Source organism: Oncorhynchus clarkii, chromosome 2 (assembly GCF_045791955.1).
Source record: "Oncorhynchus clarkii lewisi isolate Uvic-CL-2024 chromosome 2, UVic_Ocla_1.0, whole genome shotgun sequence".
Lineage (NCBI taxonomy): Eukaryota > Metazoa > Chordata > Actinopteri > Salmoniformes > Salmonidae > Oncorhynchus > Oncorhynchus clarkii.
Window position 1 is genome coordinate 58767153 of NC_092148.1, and position 21764 is coordinate 58788916.

The following is a 21764-nucleotide window of genomic DNA, read 5'->3' on the forward strand; positions in this document are numbered from 1 at the left end:
ATCAAGATGTACACAACCTAGAAATGGCCAAAATGTTTTGACAGACCATCCATTGTGAACCATCAGTGCTCGTTCACTGAACCAGTGTAATCTGTTCGGCTTTGTGCACTTATCTGTTGAACGACGGCCCTCAGGAAACCAGAGGTGATACCTGAAAACCTCCGACAAATGAGTGTCTGGTTCACACCTAGTGTGACTACTAGGAAGGGCACTCTGAGGGTGTCACATCGCAGCATGAAGACCTATTATTCATCTGTGTTTTGATCCTTTTCCCTTGGTTATATTCGGACAGACTTCAATCTCTGATTGTTGTGTTGTTGGGTATATTTATCCATCTTACTGTGTGTTTTTACCCACATATACAGGCATTCATGCTGTGACCTTTACTGTAAGTAGGCCAGTGGTATTGGAAAGCGTTGTGTTGCCTGACCCCTGTGCCTTAGTGCATTCTGGTTCCCGTGAGTAGCTGAGCACAGCCCGTTGCACAGGAGCCCTTGTGAATGGAATTACTGGGATGTCAGGTGACATAGTGTCGTACAGTCAGAGGAAAAGGCGAAGTGAGAGGGTTCACTCCTGTCAAAATCTCCACGCGGGAATAGAGCTATAAGAAGACCACCCACCTTTGGGACAACGACTCCCGTGGTTTGTGCAGAGACAAGACCCTCTCATCATTATATACACACATTGGTTTATCACATATTTGCACGAGGCAGATGTATCACAAGCACCAAAACAACCAGAACACAATTTTAACCTATGAGTTAACTCCTTAACAAACCCATTTTATACCCTTTATAAATAGTAACTGACTGTAAAGTGGTACCCATCTAACAAAATACTGTTTCAAAAAATAAAATTTGACCTGTATATAGAATTCACCTGATTGACCTGATTAAACATCACTTGTGGAAGTTATCAGAGTCCCTGATTCTTTCGCACGTCTGCAGTGATGAGGCAAACTTTATGCATGTAGGCTAATGGTATCGTCGTGTAATCTTGGTAAGAGTTATAGACACCACCAGTACACCTTGTGTTGAAATTGTACCTGTACATAGGAATTGGCTCCTTAACTGTTTGACCTTGATATCAGAATACAGGAGTAAACATTTGGTGAGACGGAAAAGGTGTGTTGTGTCCAGTACAGTACGATCTGATATCACGTTCAGGGTACATAAAACAACCTGGAACATTTTTCAGTCAGTTGTCTCTCTCACCCCCAGGTAGGCTTGCTTATGTAATGAACTACATTGACATGTACCGTATAGGGGATCCATTGGCCATTAGTATGTCTCCACCCAAGGAACCGGCCAATTGTAAATAAGTACTGTAAATGGTGCTGAAGCCCAGGAGCCAAACAGCCACTATTGAGGGGCATTGTTATTGATTGTGTATCGAGTGTATAACTACATCATAGGAGTTTTTGACACTAAAAGTTTATCAATGCCATCAGGCCTTATTTTTGCTTTTGAGTGTGCAGCTGCATCACATCTTGTTTTTGTAAATGCGTGTGAGTAATTCCAGGGTAGCGTGGCTGAAATATCAACTTTCTCCTTAAGAGGAAACCTGAGAGCGAGCTTCCTGTCCTACAACCGGACTCCTCTGCTCCTCACGTTCAGAAAACATCTCTCCCAATCAAAGTTTTAACAGGGGCCTTGTCCGGTCAGCTGTGGTCAGGTCTGCATGGCTTTAGGCAAGCAGGAGAACAGGAGTCGGTGTTAACAGGGGTGTGAATGAGATTTTCCATGTCATTTAACAACCATATGAATCTTTTGGATTTGATGGGAGGGCTTATTTTAGGTCTCTTGTGTCCAGTGTTGTTTTTAGTGTCCAGTGTTTTTAAAATTATTTTTAGTGTGTCTACTTGTTACCTATTCTTCCCCTTTCTTTGTGTCTTTCTGCCTTTAATTTGTCTGAGGATCATTCATATGAGTTTTGGAATAATTTACTCAATTAAACAATGGAACCTCAACTGCATAACAATTCATCATGTTTTTTTTCCATCATTATGTTTGTTCCTGAACCTCCCTCCAGCTCTATCCTGGAACCCTTAAGGAAAATGGAAAACAGGGCGTCCACGAAATACCCAGAGACGGGAGATAGCAGCAGATACCAAAAGATGTGGCATGGGGTGGAACGAGATAGACAAGAACTAAGTAAGTAGAACTTCCTCCAAGCCAGTAATTACTGTAATGTTTTGATTACGTATCTCCATTTGGAATTAACTGGCAAATGCTTGAAATGATGTCTGCCACAAACAGGTATGCAAGTGCTAAGTACTATGTGTGTTCCATTGTAACTACTGGGTCTGTTTTTGTTACCACCATGTAACTCAGTCTACACTTCAATGGACAGTAATCTATTTGATTACATTTACACAACAAACAAACACGTAATATTACATCAGCACAATACGACAGACGAGGAGTTAAGTTGATTGAAATAGTCAAAACTTTAATAAAGAAACCACAGTAGAAACCCAATACAGGTTTTCACAGTGCCAATGTCAGTCAATTACACTTTCCGTTTAGCAATGTACACCCAGAATTAAACACCTAAAAAAGAAAACAACCCAACACCCAAACCCCCAAAACAGTTTGGTCTCCTTTCCTGACCCCTGGAAACATTCCACAGGTTTAATTACCGACTGACCTTTGCAGTGAGCAGAGTCTCACCTTTTGAAATGACGCACAAGACAAAATAAATCGGTGTGGTTGAAGCTGAGTCTGTCAGTCACTGGTACACAAAATATGTTTTCTTTGTCTCAGGAGTGCCCTCCCTACCCCCAACAAACGAAGCATGGGGACATGGAGTCTGTGCTTCTCTGTACGGGTTTGTGTGGAAACGTGAAGGGAACTCACTCCCATCGGCTGGGTAAGGATTGTTGGAAGGGTAGGGGTGGGCTCTTGGGATCCATTATCATCCAAAACTCTTTATGTTACTAGTATTACGTCTGTGGCGAAAGCAGAAAGGCAGACATCTCCTGTTTGACTTGGCTGGAGAGCTAGGTGGTGGAGGAGAAGATGCTTGCTTCCTGAAACCCAAAGAGATTAACTATCATTCAGTGATATATACAGTATATTGAAGTATTAATTTACATTCTCTAAAATATTCAGAACGGGATTTTGTAAATGTATTTAATTGACAATTTTAGACCATATGCCTTTTCCCCAATATAACACATTTTGACAGTGCTAGATTATATATATTCTACCTACACACACAGGGCTTGAAGAGAAATAAGACTGACAACAATCCATCTAGAGACATGACACAATGCATCTAGAGTGATCTTGCAGGGCAGTGCAGCATGGGGATTTGGCCTCACCTGTTGTTGGCTGCAGCAGCAGCAGCCTCAAAACGCATCACACGCAGCATTCTGCAGATCTGACATAGAGTCAATTTAGGGGCATTGCATGCCAAACGCGGGCGGGGGACATTACGAGGGCTACGGTAGGCGATGAGGGACATGTAGCCACACTTAGGGCCCTTCCCAAAGAGTTGGAGAGGCTGATGGAGGGTGCTGTTTCCATAACAGGACGCAAACTGGAAGATACATGTAGAGAGAACGATACATTTTTTAGTAGTCTAGTATTCTGAAACAACACAGAATGTCAAGTCTATTTGTCTGATTGATTTTAGTGCCAAAAAATAACAAATTAGGACCCTCGTCAATGAAAACTACTGTTTTCAAAAATAAAAAAACGGCATTATTTGTTAAGTTTTGTTCATTTTAGTTTCTAACAATGAGCATTGTTTTAACAATTTCATCATACTCGCACAGTGCTAAATGTTATGTCTCTACCCAGAATTTCAGTAAACACTGAAAAAAACAGGCCACGTGAACCAGAGATATAAATACAGAACATTAACACTATCAGATCACACCCAATGAATTTGCATACGAGCCGTCGCTGGCTTCTTAATCACCCTCTCCATCAGAAACCCAAGCCCAGCACACACTCACAGGCTCCATCTATCACTGGATCCATCCATCTACCGCCATCTACCTCCACCTTGTAATCTCCCACATTTCTCCAGTAACTAATAACCATCATTTCATCAAAACTCTTCTGCTGATCCAGTTCTGTTGAGGACCATCCATCAATTCTCCACATTTTCCCAAAACCATTCTTATTACCCAAACACAGAAATACTCACAGGCACTACAGTTGCCATGGACTGAGATGGAGCGATGAAGAGACTGCTCTATCTGTTCAAAGTGCTGTGGTTCAGGTGGGAGTGTAACTTTGAGCCACTGTGCAGACATGCCACCTTCGTATAGCTTCTGAGACAGTGAAGCTGAATAGGGTACGGACAATTACATTACAGCCAATACAAAACAGACCTGCCCACTTCTGACATCACCGACTGAGCTCACTGCTCCCTATGAACCTCCACTACACACACGGAAAACAGCAAAGAGGAGGTCTCATGTTTCAGAAAACCACAAACAAGCTCTTAATTATTAAGAAGGCTTTTGTCCCTATGTGTAAATTTAGAAGCAGATAATAATTTCTTTCTAAATAGAATTTTTTTTTTTATACGTTCCGACCAGCAAAATAAAGTTCTGAACCAGGTCGAACCCCCAAAAGTACTGGTTTATATCGTTCCTTTCTGTTCCTTTTTAAACCTCTGTAATCATATTTTTTTTTACATTTAGCTCAACATTAAATTACTTCACCATTCATGCACTGAGGATAGAGAGCTTGCTAGGGAGCTTGTTATGGAGCGGGCAAACTATATTGCCCCACCATGGACATGTCATAATACCCATAAAACATAGGGGTCAAACACAGAAGAGAGAATAAAGTAGACGGCGCGCGTCAAACGTTTGATTTATGACCCTAGGTCCGGATGACGTGTGCATGCCCAAATATGGGCATCCGGTCAGGACATCCTGGCAGGAAGTTATCATGTGGTTATGCCAATATTGGGGCATCCTGTCAGGACATCCTGTTGTCATGTGTTAGAGTGTGTGTTAATTTATGCATATAGTGCATCTATTCCTTTGAAGTTGTCATGATGATTGATGTGTAGGGACCTCGTTGAACTGGGGGGTATGTGTTTGAACATTTCAAAGAGGATGGCCCCACACCCTCTATTTTATTGACCTTAGGGCTGTTGTCTATGAAGCAGGAATGTCCGGGAGGTATTGTGTGTGTGTGTGTGTGTGTGTGTGTGTGTGTCTCTGCAGGGGTGTTTGAAACAATCTTTTTTATCTAAACAATTCAACAATAGGAGGGCATATATACATAATGATACCAAAACAACAGGTGATTTTCCTAGGTAGGGGATCAAAGGAGAGCTGCTCTCCAGGGTGGGGCTCCTCCAAATAGGATCCGACCTCCATTATGGCATCTGCTGAGGGATTCCTTCGTGCTGCATCCCCAGTTGCTCTTTCGTCAAACAGCATCCAAACAGCAGAAGTTTGTGGCACTCTACTGCTGGTGCTTCTGCTCCATCTAATCCCTCTTCTTCCTGTTGCCCTGGTACCTGAGCCAGCTGACTGCTGGGGCTGTCCCTCCCTGCTGCTGAGGTTATTCTTTGAAGAGCCTCATCAATCACTCTGGCATCACTTGATTATATTCCATTCTGTGGAACTTTCTGTCCATTGATGAACATAGGGTGTCCTGTGGTTACATTTGCTTCTCTCTGGCGGCTGGCGGTGATTTGCTGCAGACCCTGACACAGGAGTATCATTTTTGAGGCTGTCACATAGCTGAAAAGAGAGAACAGTAACTTATTAGTTCAGGTTCATGTTTTGTCTACTGATACTACATTCTCATCTACTGCTCATCTACATATATAATACTGGATTAAATAATGATGTAGTAATAACTGCTTACTGTACCTCTCTCCACTGATCTCCACAGTGACCTGCTCAAAGGGTTCCAGGACTCTGCATACCTCCTCCACCACCTCCAATTCCCCTTGGGTCAGAGCATCAACAGGTGCATGGACAATGGCCAGGGGAGAGATGATGGCATCCTTTGACTCAAGAAACCGCTTCAGCATATAACATGTTGAATTCCACCTTGTAGTGCAGTCTTGTTTAGGCCTCAGCTCAGGCATCCCCATCTGGCGTTGTGTAGACTTTCGTTTTTCAGCACCTTCTGTGCTCCTGTGGGAGTATTCCACAGCTGCTTTCACTTTGTCCACAGTGGACTTCGTCATCTTCAGAGCATCTCTTACAATCAGGTTGATTGTGTGGGCAAGACATGGATGATGGGTCCATTTAAACATTTTCATGGCTTTGGTTATGTTACAACAGACCACTTTTCCATCTCCTTGCCATTCTCTGGCCACTCTCAACAGTTCCTCTGCCAAGTTCTCTGAGGTGTGTCTGTTGCTGAACTCAAAGCAGTCCAGAAGACAGCAAGACATCGAAAAATCTATGAAGTGACATGTAACCGACATGTAAGAAGTGGCTACCCTTGATGTCCAGCAGTCAGTGGTAAGGCAAACTGCAGTAGCTTTTTGGACTCTTTCCCGCACTGAGGCCTGTGTGCTCTCGTACAGTTGTGGAATAAGTGATTTTGAAAGGGTTTTCCTGCTTGGAATTGTCTACATTGGATTTAGACTATTGCTATAATTTCTAAAACCTCTGTCCTCCACGATTGAAAATGGCTGGAAATCGGTGGCAATCATTTAAGCCAATGCAATATCAATTTGGCCTTGTTTTGCTACAGGCATAGACTTTGGCATAAACTGGTCCATAGAAGACTGCGTTGCTGTGGGTCGTGGAGTAGGCCTACTTGACTAAGTTGATACATCTCCACGTGTTCACAGTTGGGTGCACAGTTCGCATATGCCGGTGTAGGATGTGTGTAGAACTAGCTTTATATGAGATTTTGTTTTGGCAAATTCTACACTGTGCTCTAACATTGTCTACATTATTAAAATGCATCCAAATGCTACTGTGATTCCAACTCATTTCCCAGATGTTGTTTTCACAGCTGTTCTTCCTCTCTCTCCTCGGCTACTAAGTGTGTGACTGTGAGTGAGTTGGCTCGGCCCTCCCTCACGCATCTTTGGTTCATTGCATGTCTGATTGACAGGAACAACAGGTGAGGCTGTTAGTCTGAGCAGACAGTCAGAACGAATGTTTGCGCTTGAGCATTTAGGCCTATATTATTTTATTTATTTTTGAATTAGTTAATTCTAATAATTTAAATATTTTCATGATCTTAATTAAAAAAATATTTTTATAAATAGATTTGGGTCTGATATGCGAGCCGGCTCCCAACGTTCACCTACGAGAGCCGACTCTTAGAGCCGACTTGTTTGCGAACGACCCATCACTACTACTTTGAAGTATCTCAAATATAAAATAGATTTGGATTTTTTAAACACTTTTTTTCGTCACTACAACTCTTGAATGAGTAGGTGCATCCAAACTTTTGACTGGTACCCGTTAAATCAATACCATTGAAATGAATATCTGATAAGACTCAGGGACACACATTGATTCTGGAATAGACAAGGTGTATGTAAATACATTTAGCAATTTAGCATCAATAACATGACAGTCATTCTATCTTAAAAACAAATGTGTGATTACCAATGAATGTGTAAAACCCACGATAGCAGGTAGGACTAAATAAGGTTACGTAACCTTGCTTACTAGCTATACTAATGATATGCTGTTCAGAGGGTAACAACAAACTGATTCATGTCTTCTTGCAGTACAGTAAGCACACTGTTGACTCAAGAAAGGATGCTAATCAGTCCATCTATGAAACCTCTCAACAATCCAGACCAAAATAATACAGCTAGCTTGGGTAGCTACAAGTCAAGTAGTTACTTGAAATAGACTACCCACCCACCCCTCACACACAGACACAAACAAACATTATCAAGAACACCTAGCTTCACCATCTAAGTTAGCTAGCTAGTTAACTAACAAGCTAGACTGTTGGTTTATAAAATCCATTATTTTCCCATGCTTTTAAATGGCTAGACAACAGGTTTCGTGCACATTTTTTAACTTGCCCGAGACAGTTCACAGAATTCTCAATTTAAGCAAGTTGATCCTTCAGATCATCATGGCCCTGGTGAGGGACATGAAGCTTGAAACAGGAATTTGTAGTTCTGTATGCAGATAATTAGCATATCATTTTGGGGGGGTAAGTACTTTGTCCGATAGAGATTTACACGGTTATCAAAACGTCACGCTAGAATCGGCTTAACGTTGGACTAGAGAAGCTAGCCAACAAGCTTGTGTGTGCAGAGTGGCACCAGAATTAAAAACATGTCTGACCTTTTTGCAGTTAATGAATTAAAAGTGATAAATATAGCATCCCTAACTAACATAGAAAAAGTTCATTCATTCTTCTCTAATAAAGAATCTGTCTCCCTATCTTCTGAATCATGCTTGTAATGTCAGTAGACACTGGAAGAAGTTCCTGATTGACAGAGGGAGGGTTTGTATAGGCGCTTTGTTGTGTTTTCTTGTGGGACTGGAGAAAAAATGCCCGGTACGTAAAATAATGTTATCAATCGGTTCCCAACAGTATAGATCACTTTCATTCCCTTTTAAAATCAAATCAAACTTGATTTATCACATGACCCGAATCCAACAACTTACAAGCCCTTAACCAACAGTGCAGTTCAATAAGAGTTAAGAAAATATTTACCAAATAAACTTAAGCTAAAAATATAAAGTAACACAGTAACATAACAATAACGAGGTTATACACAGGGGTACCGGTACCGAGTCAGTGTGCGGGGTTACAGGTTAGTTGAGGTAATTTGTACATGTAGTTAGCAGTGTACAAAACAAATGGAGGTGGGGTGGGGGGAAATATAAGGCCCTGGATGGCAGGAAGCTAGGCCCCAGTAATGTACTGGGCCGTACGCACTAGCCTCTCTCTTTCTCTCTTTCTTTCTTTCTCTCTCTCGGGGACCTGAGCCCTAGGACCATGCCTCAGGACTACCTGGCCTGATGACTCCTTGCTGTCCCCAGTCCACCTGGCCGTGCTGCTGCTCCAGTTTCAACTGTTCTGCCTGCGGCTATGGAACCCTGACCTGTTCACTGGACGTGCTACCTGTCCCAGACCTGCTGTTTTCAACTCTCTAGAGACAGCAGGAGCGGTAGAGATACTCTTAATGATCGGCTATGAAAAGCCAACTGACATTTACTCCTGAGGTGCTGACTTGTTGCACCCTCGACAACTACTGTGATTATTAATATTTGACCATGCTGGTCATTTATGAACATTTGAACATCTTGGCCATGTTCTGCTATAATCTCCACCCGGCACAGCCAGAAGAGGACTGGCCACCCTTCATAGCCTGGTTCCTCTCTAGGTTTCTTCCTAGATTTTGGCCTTTCTAGGGAGTTTTTCCCAGCCACCGGGCTTCTACACCTGCATTGCTTGCTGTCTGGGGTTTTAGGCTGGGTTTCTGTACAGCACTTTGAGATATCAGCTAATGTAAGAAGGGCTATGTTAAGAGATTTGATTTGTAGCGCCTTACGGTCAGATGCCGAGCAGTTGCCATACCAGGCGGTGATAAAACTGGCCAGGATGATACAACTGGCCACTTTTTGAGGATCTGGGGACCCATGACAAATCTTTTCAGTCCCCACTTCACGACTGTCTTGGGATATTTGGACCATGATAGTTTGTTGGTGATGTGGACACCAAGGAATTTGAAACTCTTGACCCACTCCACTACAGCCCCATCGATGTTAATGGGGGCCTGTTGTTCGGCCCGCCTTTTCCTGTAGTCCACGATCAGCTCCTTTGTCTCGCTCACATTGAGGGAGAGGTTGTTGTCCTGGCACCGCACTACCAGTTCTCTGACCACCTCCCTATAGGCTGTCTCATCGCTGTCGGTGATCAGGCCTACTACCACTGTTGTGTCATCAGCAAACTGAATGATGGTGTTGGAGTCGTGTTTGTCCACGCAGTCATGGGTGAACAGGGAGTACAGTAGGGGACTAAGTACACACCCCTAATGGGCCCCAGTGTTGAGGATCAGCTTGGCAGACGTGTTGTTGCCTACCCTTACCACCTGGGGGCAACCCGTCAGGAATTCCAGGATCCAGTTGCAGAGGGAGGTGTTTAGTCCCAGGGTCCTTAGCTTAGTGATGAGCTTCGTGGGCACTATGGTGTTGAACACTGAGCTGTAGTCAATGAACAGCATTATCTGTTCACTGATCCGGTTCCAACCCCTAGTGGGAACATAAGTGTAGTTCTGGGAATTAATAGGGAAAATAATAGGATGACACGCTTGGTAAAAGGGACGCATTGTGTCATCATTTCATTGTTTGAATTGGGCCCCTGGTGCTCATGCTTGACTTAGACCACTTGAGAGGACTACTCTGTACCCAGAGGAGCGCTTCCATTGAGCATAAAGGTGAGCTGCTGTATGAAAGTATGCCTTATCTATGCTATGCTTCACATCATTGCCAGTAGAAGCTACATTATGTATGTTACATCCCATTCACAGCACTATTCATATACCAGAGCACACACGTATGTAGACAGACAGACAGACAGACAGACAGACAGACAGACAGACAGATGGGACACCTCATTTTAGGTTAAAAAAACCCTGCTCTTTACAGTTCATCATGATTATATATAAGCCAGTTATTAATAACTTTATTTTGCCACAATTTTGCCAGGGGAAAAGAAACAGGGGAGACGTCCAGGCAGAAATGACTGAGAGCGGTCTCAACTGGTGTGCCCATAACCGAGTAAGATGGAGGACATTCATCAATGGCCTATGCTCCTGTCGTAGGAGCCGAGGGTTTAAGTAAAGTAAGAACATTTTGCCATCAGAGGTGGTGTTGAATTACTGAGTTGAATCCAATTTGATTCCAGTCTTATGATATGAAGCTCATTTAAGTAATGTAAAAATCCTCCTAGAAAATGACAGGTTATTTTCCATCCTAATGCATGTTACTTTATGGGTGAGGAAAATACTCTCTGTTCTTCTGCCACCTATGGGGAGACTTTTGAAATGTTATAAAACTTACAGCACGGATGAGTGTTTTTAGAACGCTATAGAACGTTCATGTTTGTAGTTTGTCATCACAGCTTCTCTTAGAATTAAAAATAAAATCATTGTGATAATTGAATAGTCATGACATGCCTTTTGTGTTGTTTTATAGAGCTGGACTATGTGTCTTACTGTTCCACCAAGCATAATGATGTGTGAAAGTGACTGTTTTATGGAAGCTGTGCATGCCATTTTGAGGACTGCAAGCTTTGACCATGTGGGCCCCCTAGCAATTCGAGGTTTAGCCAATGAGGTTCAGCATCTTGCCATTTGAGTGAAAGCTAGCAAGAGGCCTGTCAAATGTTATCCAATGAGATTGCAGGGCGGGCCAAAGGGTTCAGTGCAGAGAGAAAGTAATGATGTGGTGCACATATCGACACATATGTGACATGGTATGCAATTTACAGGGACCACTTTTGTCTCGTGAGCGCTACTTTCAGAACTACTGGCTAAAAAGTATAGAGTACTGGGGAATATAGTACTGGGGAATATCTTTAATATCTAGGCTACCTGGAACTGCACTGACTCCAGCTTTCTCCAACAAAGAGTGCATGCTCCAGGTGGATCGCCAATAACACCTCTCCAGAAATGGACCTGAAAACTTGGCCATGGTAAACTTGGTCTCATTTACGTATATATCTAACGAACAGGTAGTCTGCATTTGTGTAAAAAGAAAGAAAGTCACACTCTATATACAGTTTGGAAAGTATTCAGACCCCTTCCCCTTTTTTCCACATTTTGTTACAGCCTTATTCGAAAATTGATTAAAACATTGTAGAATACCCCATAATGATAAAGGGAAAACAGGTTTTATACATTTTTGCAAATGTATAAATAAAAAAAGACCTTATTTACATTTACAAGTATTCAGACCCTTCGCTATGAGACTCGAAATTTAGCTCCAAGACAGAATTGTGTCGAGGCACAGATCTGGGGAAGGGCACCAAAAGAAGTCTGCATCATTGAAGGTCCCAAGAATACAGTGGCCTCCATCATTCTGAAATGGAAGAAGTTTTGAACCACCAAGACTCTTCCTAGAGTTGGCCGCCCGGCTGAGCAAGCGGGGGAGAAGGGCCTTGGTCAGGGAGGTGACCAAGAACTTGAAGGTTACTCTGACAGAGCTCCAGAATTCCTCTGTGGAGATGGGAGAAGCTTCCCCTTCCAGTCTGAAACCTGGCACCATCCCTACGGTGAAGCATGTTGGTGGCAGCATCATGCTGTGGGGATGTTTTTCAGTGGCAAGGACTTGGAGACTAGTCAGGATCAAGAGAAAGATTATAACGGAGCAAAATATAGATAGATCCTTGATGAAAACCACATCTGGATTGTGCAACATTTGCTCATTATTCATTTAAAAATCATTGATTGATTGTTTATCAGTGCTAGACAACCATTTTCAAGTCTTGCCATGTATTTTCAAGCCGATTTAAGTCAAAACTGTAGCCAAGCCACTCAGGAACATTCAATGTTGTCTTGGTAAGCAACTCCAGTGTAGATTTGGCCTTGTGTTGTAGGTTATTGTCTTGTTGAAAGGTGAATTAATCTCCCAGTGTCAGTTGGAAAGCAGACTAAACCAGGTTTTTCTCTAGGATTTTGCCTGTTCTTAAAGCTGTATACCGTTCTTTGTATCTAATGCCAATGACAAGCATACCCATAATATGATGCAGCCACCACCATGCCTGAAAAATATTTAGAGTGGTACTCAGTGATATGTTGTGTTGGATTTGCCCCAAACATAACGCTTTGTATTCAGGACAAAAAGTTCATTTTTTTGCCACATTACTTAAGTGCCTTGTTGCTAACAGGATGTATGTTTTGGAATATTTTTATATGGTAGAGATTTACTTATTTTCACTTTGCCATTTGGGTTGGTATTTTGGATTAACTACAATGTTGTTGATCCAGCCTCAGTTCTCATATCACAACCATTAAACTCTTAACTATTTTAAAATAACCATTGTCCTCATGGTGAAATCCCTGAACAGGTTCCTTCCTCTCTGGCAACTGAGTTAGGAAGGACGCTTGTATGGGTGTATTGACACACAACCCAAAGCCTAATTAATAACTTCACCATGGTCAAATCGATATTTAATGTCTGCTTTTCATTTTTATCTACCAATAGATGCATGTCTTTGTGGTTGAATCTGTGCTTGAAATTCACTGGTTGATTGAGGGCCTTTACAGATGATTGTATGTGTGGAGAACAGAGATGGGGTAGTTATTCAAAAATCATGTTTTCCACCAATATTGAACAGAATGAATCCATGCAACTTAATGCGATTTGTTAAGCATATTTTTTATTCTTTATTACCATAACAAAGGGGTTGAATAATTGACTCGATGTTCCAGCTTTTAATTTTTTATTAATAAAAAACAAATCTACAAACGAAATTCTACTTTGACATTGTGCTATTATGTGTGACAAAATCTGAATGTAATTCATTTTAAATTCATACATTATTTTAATAGCAGGCCACTGTAAAGTCCATTATCCCTTTGAAGAGTATGAATTTGTCAAGGCTCAGGAGAAGACCCAGATGCAGACAGTTTTGAAGTAACAAAAGTTTATTTCAAAAACAGGGTGGCCCGCAAACGACAGGTCAAGGGCAGGCAGAGGTCAGTAATCCAGAGCAGAGTCAGAAAGGTACAGAACGGCAGAATGGTAAAAACCCAGAAAACAGGGACTAGAGAAAGACAGGAGCACAGGAAAAACACTGGTAAGCTTGATGAAACAAAATGAACTGGCAACAGAGAACACAGGTATAAATACACTGGGGATAATGGGGAAGATGAGCGACACCTGGAAGGGGTGGAGACATGTACAAAGACAGGTGAAACAAATCAGGGTGTAACAGAATTAGGCTGTTTAAATCCTAAGCAACCTGCCTACTTATTGTTGGAAGTACAATAGACCAACATAACCACTGTAGTAGGTTAAAGCTGTGTGCTGGAAGACCTTGGTAGAGCATGGGTACACCTTGTGGTGCTGGTGAATTTCCTTTATTTTTCAGCTTCAGACCAATGCCTACTTCTCACTTAGTTTTTTGTTTTTAATATCCATGGTTTTTACACCGGAAGGTGATTATATAACATAATACAGCAAAACACAGTAATAAAAGTAAAGGTAAAAGTACACTAATAAATGGCAAAATAAATAATGCATTTCAGTATTTATTTTAAATTAACAGCTGATTTTCCAGAGGGAAGCGAAAAACCAGAAACCCATTTAAACCAATATGGATTAAGCTGGAAACATTTCCCCTGATCTCTTTAAACAAGACGATTGAGAAAGCTCATGGAAAATGCACAAAATAATCTAAATGTACTTTAAAGTTTAAATGGCAGTATAAATATGAAAAGGGGAGTACTCACAGATTTGGAACAGAACATACACAAAGTGCTACTGATGGTGTGCAATATACTGTGTGCATATCAATAAACGTCATTTGTTTGTCAGCTCCACGTGTGCCAGTTTGACGAATTTCTTAGCTTCTCAAATGAAAGAAAGTGGCCCCTGAAAATGAGAAACGTTTACAACCTGTGCAACATGTCGTGTGCATTTGTATCATACTACGGAAGAGGGTAACGACATCTTCCTTGATAGTTTGAGAGCTGGTCTCCAACTTTCTCTCCTCCGTAGTAGCAAGACGCACGCACAATACAAGTTAACGTCACACTGTCCCTTGCCACTCAACGATGCTCAACCAACCCCAAGACCCTTTTAAGAAAGACCTAATAAATTACAATAAGCATGAGTGCCGGTGTGTGTGTCGGGAAAGAGAGGGGGATGTCAAAAACGATACACGAAAGAGAATGATCAAAATCTCGCCTCGGGTAGGCGGACTTCGAGTCGCACCGCATTATTTCCGCCTCATGCAGAAATTCATGTTGCTCATTTGACCAGAGAAAGTGAAATATTTATCGAAATTAAAATAGACATGACGAACTGCTAATACTAAAAATGCAGGTATTCCGATACACGTGGCTACTAATTCAGTGCAGCTGCAGCGCGAGAATCAGGAGTATGTTTTATTAAAACAGTGTTGACAGTGCTGAATAAAGACTTAATCATACAACTCTTTGCTGTAATCTTTGATGGTTTCTCTATGGTCATAGCTTTAAAAGTGACTAAATCTCAAGTAGGCAGGTATCAAACTTTGCTGTGGAGTACTCGGCACGGTGACTTGAGCTATCAGATTGTCCAGAGCAGTAGGCGCACTTGATTTACGCACAGCTCTCCTGGTCGGCCGGGTAGGCGGAGTTTGTCCCTTCAGTTCAGACAAATGAAATAGTTCAAAATGTGAACACTGCCTTTTCGGCGCACAGGGTTTCTGAATCAAGTGCACGTAAAGGCAAAAGCGCAAAGTCGAATAAAAAAAATAATCTAGTAATAAAGGACCGCAAGCATTTATCGTCGGCTTTTCTACAGAAATGTTTGGTGATCGACTGGGAATACCTAGATGGTCGATCGCGATCGACCGGTTGGTGACCCCTAATATAGGTTATTGGTATTGAGAGGCGCCCACACGTCAAACAGAACTACGCCCATGAGGAAATAACACGCATGTTTAACAGGTTCTCTATTAGACTAGTTTAAAAGTGAGTTTTTATTTGATCTCAACCACATCTAAACATGAATTAACAATGCAATAACGATCTCATAGCTGTAAACATTGGGGGTAAAAAATAAGCTCGAGCGCTGTGAAGTTGCAGAGCGAGCAAAACGCAGATAGATAGATGAAAGACTGAGCTTTGAGCAGTCTTGAGTGATGAATAATTAATGATATGCTAATGAGCTGGTCGAGTAAGCCCAGTCAGGGCTGAGAAATGAAGTAGAAGTTAGTACGCGGTCAGTCGGCCAGGGGGTCTTTACGCGCTCCTTTAGTTTATGCTTTTTTTGTGGACACTTCAACATCGCAATGTCTCCATTGGTGTCCCCTCGGGTTTTCTCTGAGATGGAGGTAGCCCGTCATTGCACAAAATACTCATGTTGGGTATTATTGGGGACGAAGGTTTATGATGTGACGGGATTCCTTCGAATGCATCCGGGTGGAGAGGCTCTGATATTACACAGGTCAGGGAATGATGTCAGCCTGGAGATGGAGGGACCCCCGCACCGCCATTCCGAGAACGCACGGCGGTGGATGGAACAGTACTACATTGGAGAGCTGGACACAGACAGTAATGCCGATGAAACTCAGGTACAGGCTATAATACTCTGCTCTGATAGCCTACTCTAAAATGTAACCCAAGCATAATTTCTTATCGAATCAAATCAAATTGTATTTGTCACATGCGCCGCATACAACAAATGTGTGTTTACAAGCCCTTAACCAACAATGCAGTTCAAACAATAGAGTTAATATAATATTTACTAAATAAACTAAAGTGAAAAAAAAATCGAAACAATCAAAAATAAACAATAAATGTACATAACAATAACGAGTTAACTATATACAGGGGTACCTGGACCGAGTCAATGTGCAGTGTTTAGGTTAGTCGAGGTAATTTGTATAGTGACTGCATAGATGATAAACAGCGAGTAGCAGCAGTGTAAAAACAAAGGGGTTCAATGGAAATAGTCCGGGTGCCCATTTGATTAGTTGTTCAGCAGTCTTATAGCTGGAAAGTAGACTACAGTAAATTAAGACGATGTACATGGCGGTGTGATTTTCACGTCTGATTTGAGACACATTGCCTATTTGCATCAAACAACAATCTCACATTGCCCCTATTTGTAAACCACATGCATGTGGTTTACAAATAGGAGATGATGATGGCACAACAATATGCCTATTAACACAGTCAGTGGATTTGGGAGAAACTTTCCATTACTCTAATGGTTGTAGGCTACATGCAAGTCAGTCGCAGTCGGTGCTGTTTAAGTTGAAGGCAGGCAATTTTCTTTTTTCATGAGCATGGCCTTTTCTATTACAGCATATTGGATGACTGTCATTCATATTACATTCATCCAGTTCATTGTAACATTGATAGGTTTAGGCTACTACATGATACTCTAATTTTCCCTATACCCATCATGAGGTTGCTACAACCTAGCCTATGAATTAAAGTTTACTACATAGGTGTACACAGGTCAAGAGAAAGATTTGAGGTGACAGACAGTGACACATTCAATACCACCTTGCATACTTGATTATAGTTCAACAGTTGCAAACAAGAGTTTCTATTGGACAAATTCAGATATGTTTATTCCCATTTCATTCCGTTTGCTTCTGTTTAAGAAACGTTTTTCAACAGAATCGGCTAAATGAATACACCCCTGATCGGACATAAACCCAGTTCACTTTTATAGCAGCCACTTTGTATTCCTTCTCGCATCTACCCACTCTCCTCCTCAAACCTTTTCCCTTCGCTTGTGGACTACAATGCACAACACATCAGCTGTATGCGACCAGGCTAAAAAACCTTTCCAAGCCAAACCATGTCATAACCGCTACACAGCCTACCTCATTGTCCCCATATTAGCTAAAGTAACGTCATAGTCAACATAGCTGATAGAACTAGAGTTAATAAACCCGCTACAATTATGCAGTAACATTAGTGTACAGTACAGTAAGCAGTTTAGCACTTACACCGGTGGGCCCGATGGCAATAAATTAGTAAAACCAAAAGCTTACCTTGACTTGGAAGAGTTCCAGTGTTGTGTTGGATAGTCATAGCCAGCTAGCTAATATAGCATCCCTTTGATTGAGCTGGGTGTTTGAGTAGGTTAAACTAGCTAGCTAGCTGCATTTGCTGGCAAAGAAAGTGAAAGTGAAAAACAAGACAAAATATAGTTCTCTCCCTCTCTTGCTTCTCTATCGTTTTTGAAGAAATTAATTTGTTAAAAACTGTAAAGCTATTTTCTTTCTCTGAGTCATCTATCACCACATTTTATGGACTGCATGGCTAGCTAGCTGTAGCTTATGATTTCAGTACTAGATTCATTCTCTGATCCTTTGATGGGATGGACATGTCAGTTCATGCTGCAAGAGCTCTGATAGGTTGGAGTACATCCTCTAGATGTTGTCATAATTACTGTGTGAGTGAATGGAAGGGGATGAGAACCATGGGCCCCCTAAGTGTTGTATTGAAATCAAATACAATTTTATCGGTCACATACACATGGTTAGCAGATGTTATTGCGAGTGTAGCGAAATGCTTGTACTTCTAGTTCCGACAGTGCAGCAGTATCTAACAAGTAATATCTAACAATTACACAACAGATACCTAATACACACAAATCTAAAGGAATGGAATCTAAAGGAATGGAATAAGACTATATAAGTATGTGGATGATTAGTGACGGAGCTGCATAGGCTAACATGCAATAGATAGTATAGAATAGAGCATATACATATGAGGTGAGTAACGCAAGATATGTAAACATTGTTAAAGTGGCATTATTAAAGTGACTAGTGGTCCATTTATTAAAGTGGCCAATGATTTCAAGTCTGTGTGTAGGCAGCAGCCTCTCTGTGCTAGTGATGGCTGTTTAACAGTCTGATGGCCTTGAGATAGAAGCTGTTTTTCAGTCTCTCGGTCCTAGCTTTGATGCACCTGTACTGACCTTGCTTTCTGGATGGTAGCGGGGTGAACAGGCAGTCGCTCGGGTGGTTGTTGTCCTTGATGATCACCCTCTGGAGATCCCTGCGGTTGTAGGCGGTGCAGTTGCCGTACCAGGAGGTGATACAGCCCGACAGGATGCTCTCAATTGTGCATCTGTAAAAGTTTGAGGGTTTTAGGTGTCAAGCTAAATTTCTTCAGCCTCTTCAGCCTCTTGTTGCGCCTTCTTCACCATGCTGTCTGTGTGGGTAGACCATTTCAGTTTGTCCGTGATGTGTACGCCGAGGAACTTAAAACTGTCCACCTTCTCCATTGCTGTCCCATAGATTTGGATGGGGGGTGCTCCCTCTACTGTTTCCTGAAGTCCACGATCATCTTCTTTGTTTTGTTGACGTTGAGTGAGAGGTTATTTTCCTGACACCACACTCAGATCCCTCACCTCCTCCCTGTAGGCTTTCTCGTCGTTGTTGGTAATCAAGCCTACTACTGTTGTGTCGTCTGCAAACTTGATGATTGAGTTGGAGGCGTGCATGGCCACGCAGTCATTGGTGAACAGGAAGTACAAGAGGGGGCTGAGCACGCACCCTTGTGGGGCCCCAGTGTTAAGGATCAACAAAGTGGAGATGTTGTTTCCTACCTTCACCACTTGGGGATGCCCCGTCAGGATGTCCAGGACCCAATTGCACAGGGTGGGGTTGAGACCCAGGGCATCAAGCTTAATAATGAGCTTGGAGGGTACTATGTTGTTGAATTCTGAGCTGTAGTCAATGAACAGCATTCTTACATAGATATTCCTCTTATCCAGATGGGATAGGGCAGTGTGATGGCGAATGCATCGTCTGTGAACCTATTGGGGCGGTAAGCAAATTGAAGTGGGTTTGGGGTGACAGGTAAGGTGGAGGTGATATGATCCTTGATATGATCCTAGTCTCTCAAAGCACTTCATAATGACAGAATTCAGTGCTACAGGGCGATAGTCATTTAGTTCAGTTACCTTTGTTCCTGTACCCATGAATGTAATGGTGGCCATCTTGAAGTATGTGGGGACAATAGACTAGGATAGGGAGAGATTGAATATGTCCGTAAACACACCAGCCAATGTCTTACTCACATAGGCCACAAAGAAGGAGAGCCCACAGACCTTGGTAGTGGGCTGTGCAGGTGGCACTGTATTCTCCTCAAAGCGGGAAAATAAGTTGTTTAGTTTGCCCGGGAGCAAGACGTGGCTGGGTTTTTTTGTAGTCTGTGATTGCCTGTAGACCCTGCCACATGCGTCTCATGCCTGAGCCGTTGAATTGCAGGTCAAGTGCGCAGATGTTGCCCTACCGGAGTTACACAGTAATAGTGTTACTGCTATTGGCTTCACGACTGACAATTGGACCAGCGATATCAGCCCCATGAGCATGCTGAGTCTGACAGCACAGTGGGTCGTCGAGGATTTCGTACTGAGGAAAGTCGTATTTCATGCTCATGAATGTGCTGGTTATCATACCGCTGCTGCCATTTCAATGGCATTTGAGAACATGTTTGAAACTTGAAACATTAACACACTAGCAAGCTCTATCCGAACAACTGACTCGAGAAATAAGCTCATCAACTGCGCCTGCAACAGACGTGATACCCTCTGTCATGGCATTGAAACGCCTGCTCAACAAAACTGCAGACAGTCTGTGAACAAGTGATTCGGTGGCATTCTCTCATTACTGTCCACTACTTTGATGCAGACAAAAAACAGGTTTCACGTGAAATGTTACAGACACAGCTGGACAAGATGGAAACGGACACAGTGACAGTGACCGAGGAAGAGAGGCCATGGACAAACAGACAGCTGAAACTTCACTGTTTGTCATGTATGATGAAATCCTGGTTGAGAATGAAACGACTGAACAAATGAACAATGAAACAGCACAGCAAGTAAGTGAAAGAAATAGGTTTTGATGATGTTTTACTGGTAATGGAAATGCGTGGTGTGTGGTGTGTGTGTAAACTTTATTTAACTAGGCAAGTCAGTTAAGAACAAATTCTTATTTTCAATGACGGCCTACACCGGCCAAACCCGGACGATGCTGGGCCAATTGTGTGCCGCCCTATAGGACTCCCAATCACAGCCGGATGTAATACAGCCTGGATTCAAAGCAGGGACTGTAGTGACGCGTCTTGCACTGAGATGCAGTGCCTTAGACCTCTGCGTCCGTGTGTGTGTTAACTATTTAACTGTACTAGAATGCTTAAAAGGCCGCTAAAATTTTAAATATCGGTTATCGGTATCGTTTTTTGGCAAGGAAAATATTGGATACCGGTATCGGCCAAAAATGTCATATCGGTGCATCACTACTTATAACACTAAGTTTCATTGATCGACTCTGACTTTTGGAAACTGTTGCTACCTCTACAACCACATCATAAAGTGTGAGTGTTGCAGAGAGGAGGCAAGGGATGCATGTGGTTGTCACTGCCTTGATCCTGTTTACTACAGTTAAACACGGTCACTGTGTTGATCCTGTTAACCACAGTTAAACACTTTACTGCTCCCTCATGCAAGTCTTTATGTCTAAGTATGGCATTCTCCTCTCTGTCAAAGTCTTATTTTATCACATGTCAATTCAAAACATTGGGTTCAGTTTCAATTGACAGGCTTGTGTTTACAGTGCTGTCAGGGTTTTGCATTGATTATAGTGCTGGTATTATAAACAAGAGTTTTGGCGATGCGCCTCTTGCTTATTCAGTGGTCCCTTTATGTAAACATTAGGGGCCAACCCAGAGGACAATTCTCTTCACATCCTCCCACCCGCCCATTAGCCCATCTTCTGTCTCTCTTCGAGGTAGCAGAGGATGGAGGTACTGGTAGAGTAATGTAATGCTGCCGTGTCATAGGAGAGACGTTAATGGATGATTGAGTGATCCATGTCAATTCTTAATTGGATGGCATAAATGGGGGAAATTTGGAATAGAAATTGGAATTTGTTTTACCCTCTGACTTGACTGGAATTTCGATGGAATTGACCCCAACCCTGTTTTGTTGCTCTGGGTTTGGCTACTCAGAGTGGCATTGTGCTGTCCAGTATTTTGTAGCCTATCTTGTGTGTATGAGAAAAGACACTAATCTGGCTTCTGGCTGGCTTCCGTGCATTGGCAGGGCAGAGCAGCTTCGTCTAGTAAGATGAGGGGCGGGGGTGTGTGTCTATTTG

The 21764-nt window shown here is 42.3% G+C and overlaps 1 protein-coding gene across 1 annotated transcript in view; it reads left to right on the forward strand.

Moving 5' to 3' along the window:
* Positions 1 to 15483: 15483 nt before the first annotated feature.
* Positions 15484 to 21764, forward strand: part of LOC139370722 (fatty acid 2-hydroxylase) — a 29768-nt gene continuing 23487 nt past the window's right edge. The window contains exon 1 of the mRNA XM_071110379.1: positions 15484 to 16211. Coding sequence (XP_070966480.1) covers positions 15930 to 16211 — 282 coding nt within the window. The 5' untranslated portion in view covers positions 15484 to 15929. The remainder of the gene's footprint in view (positions 16212 to 21764) is intronic.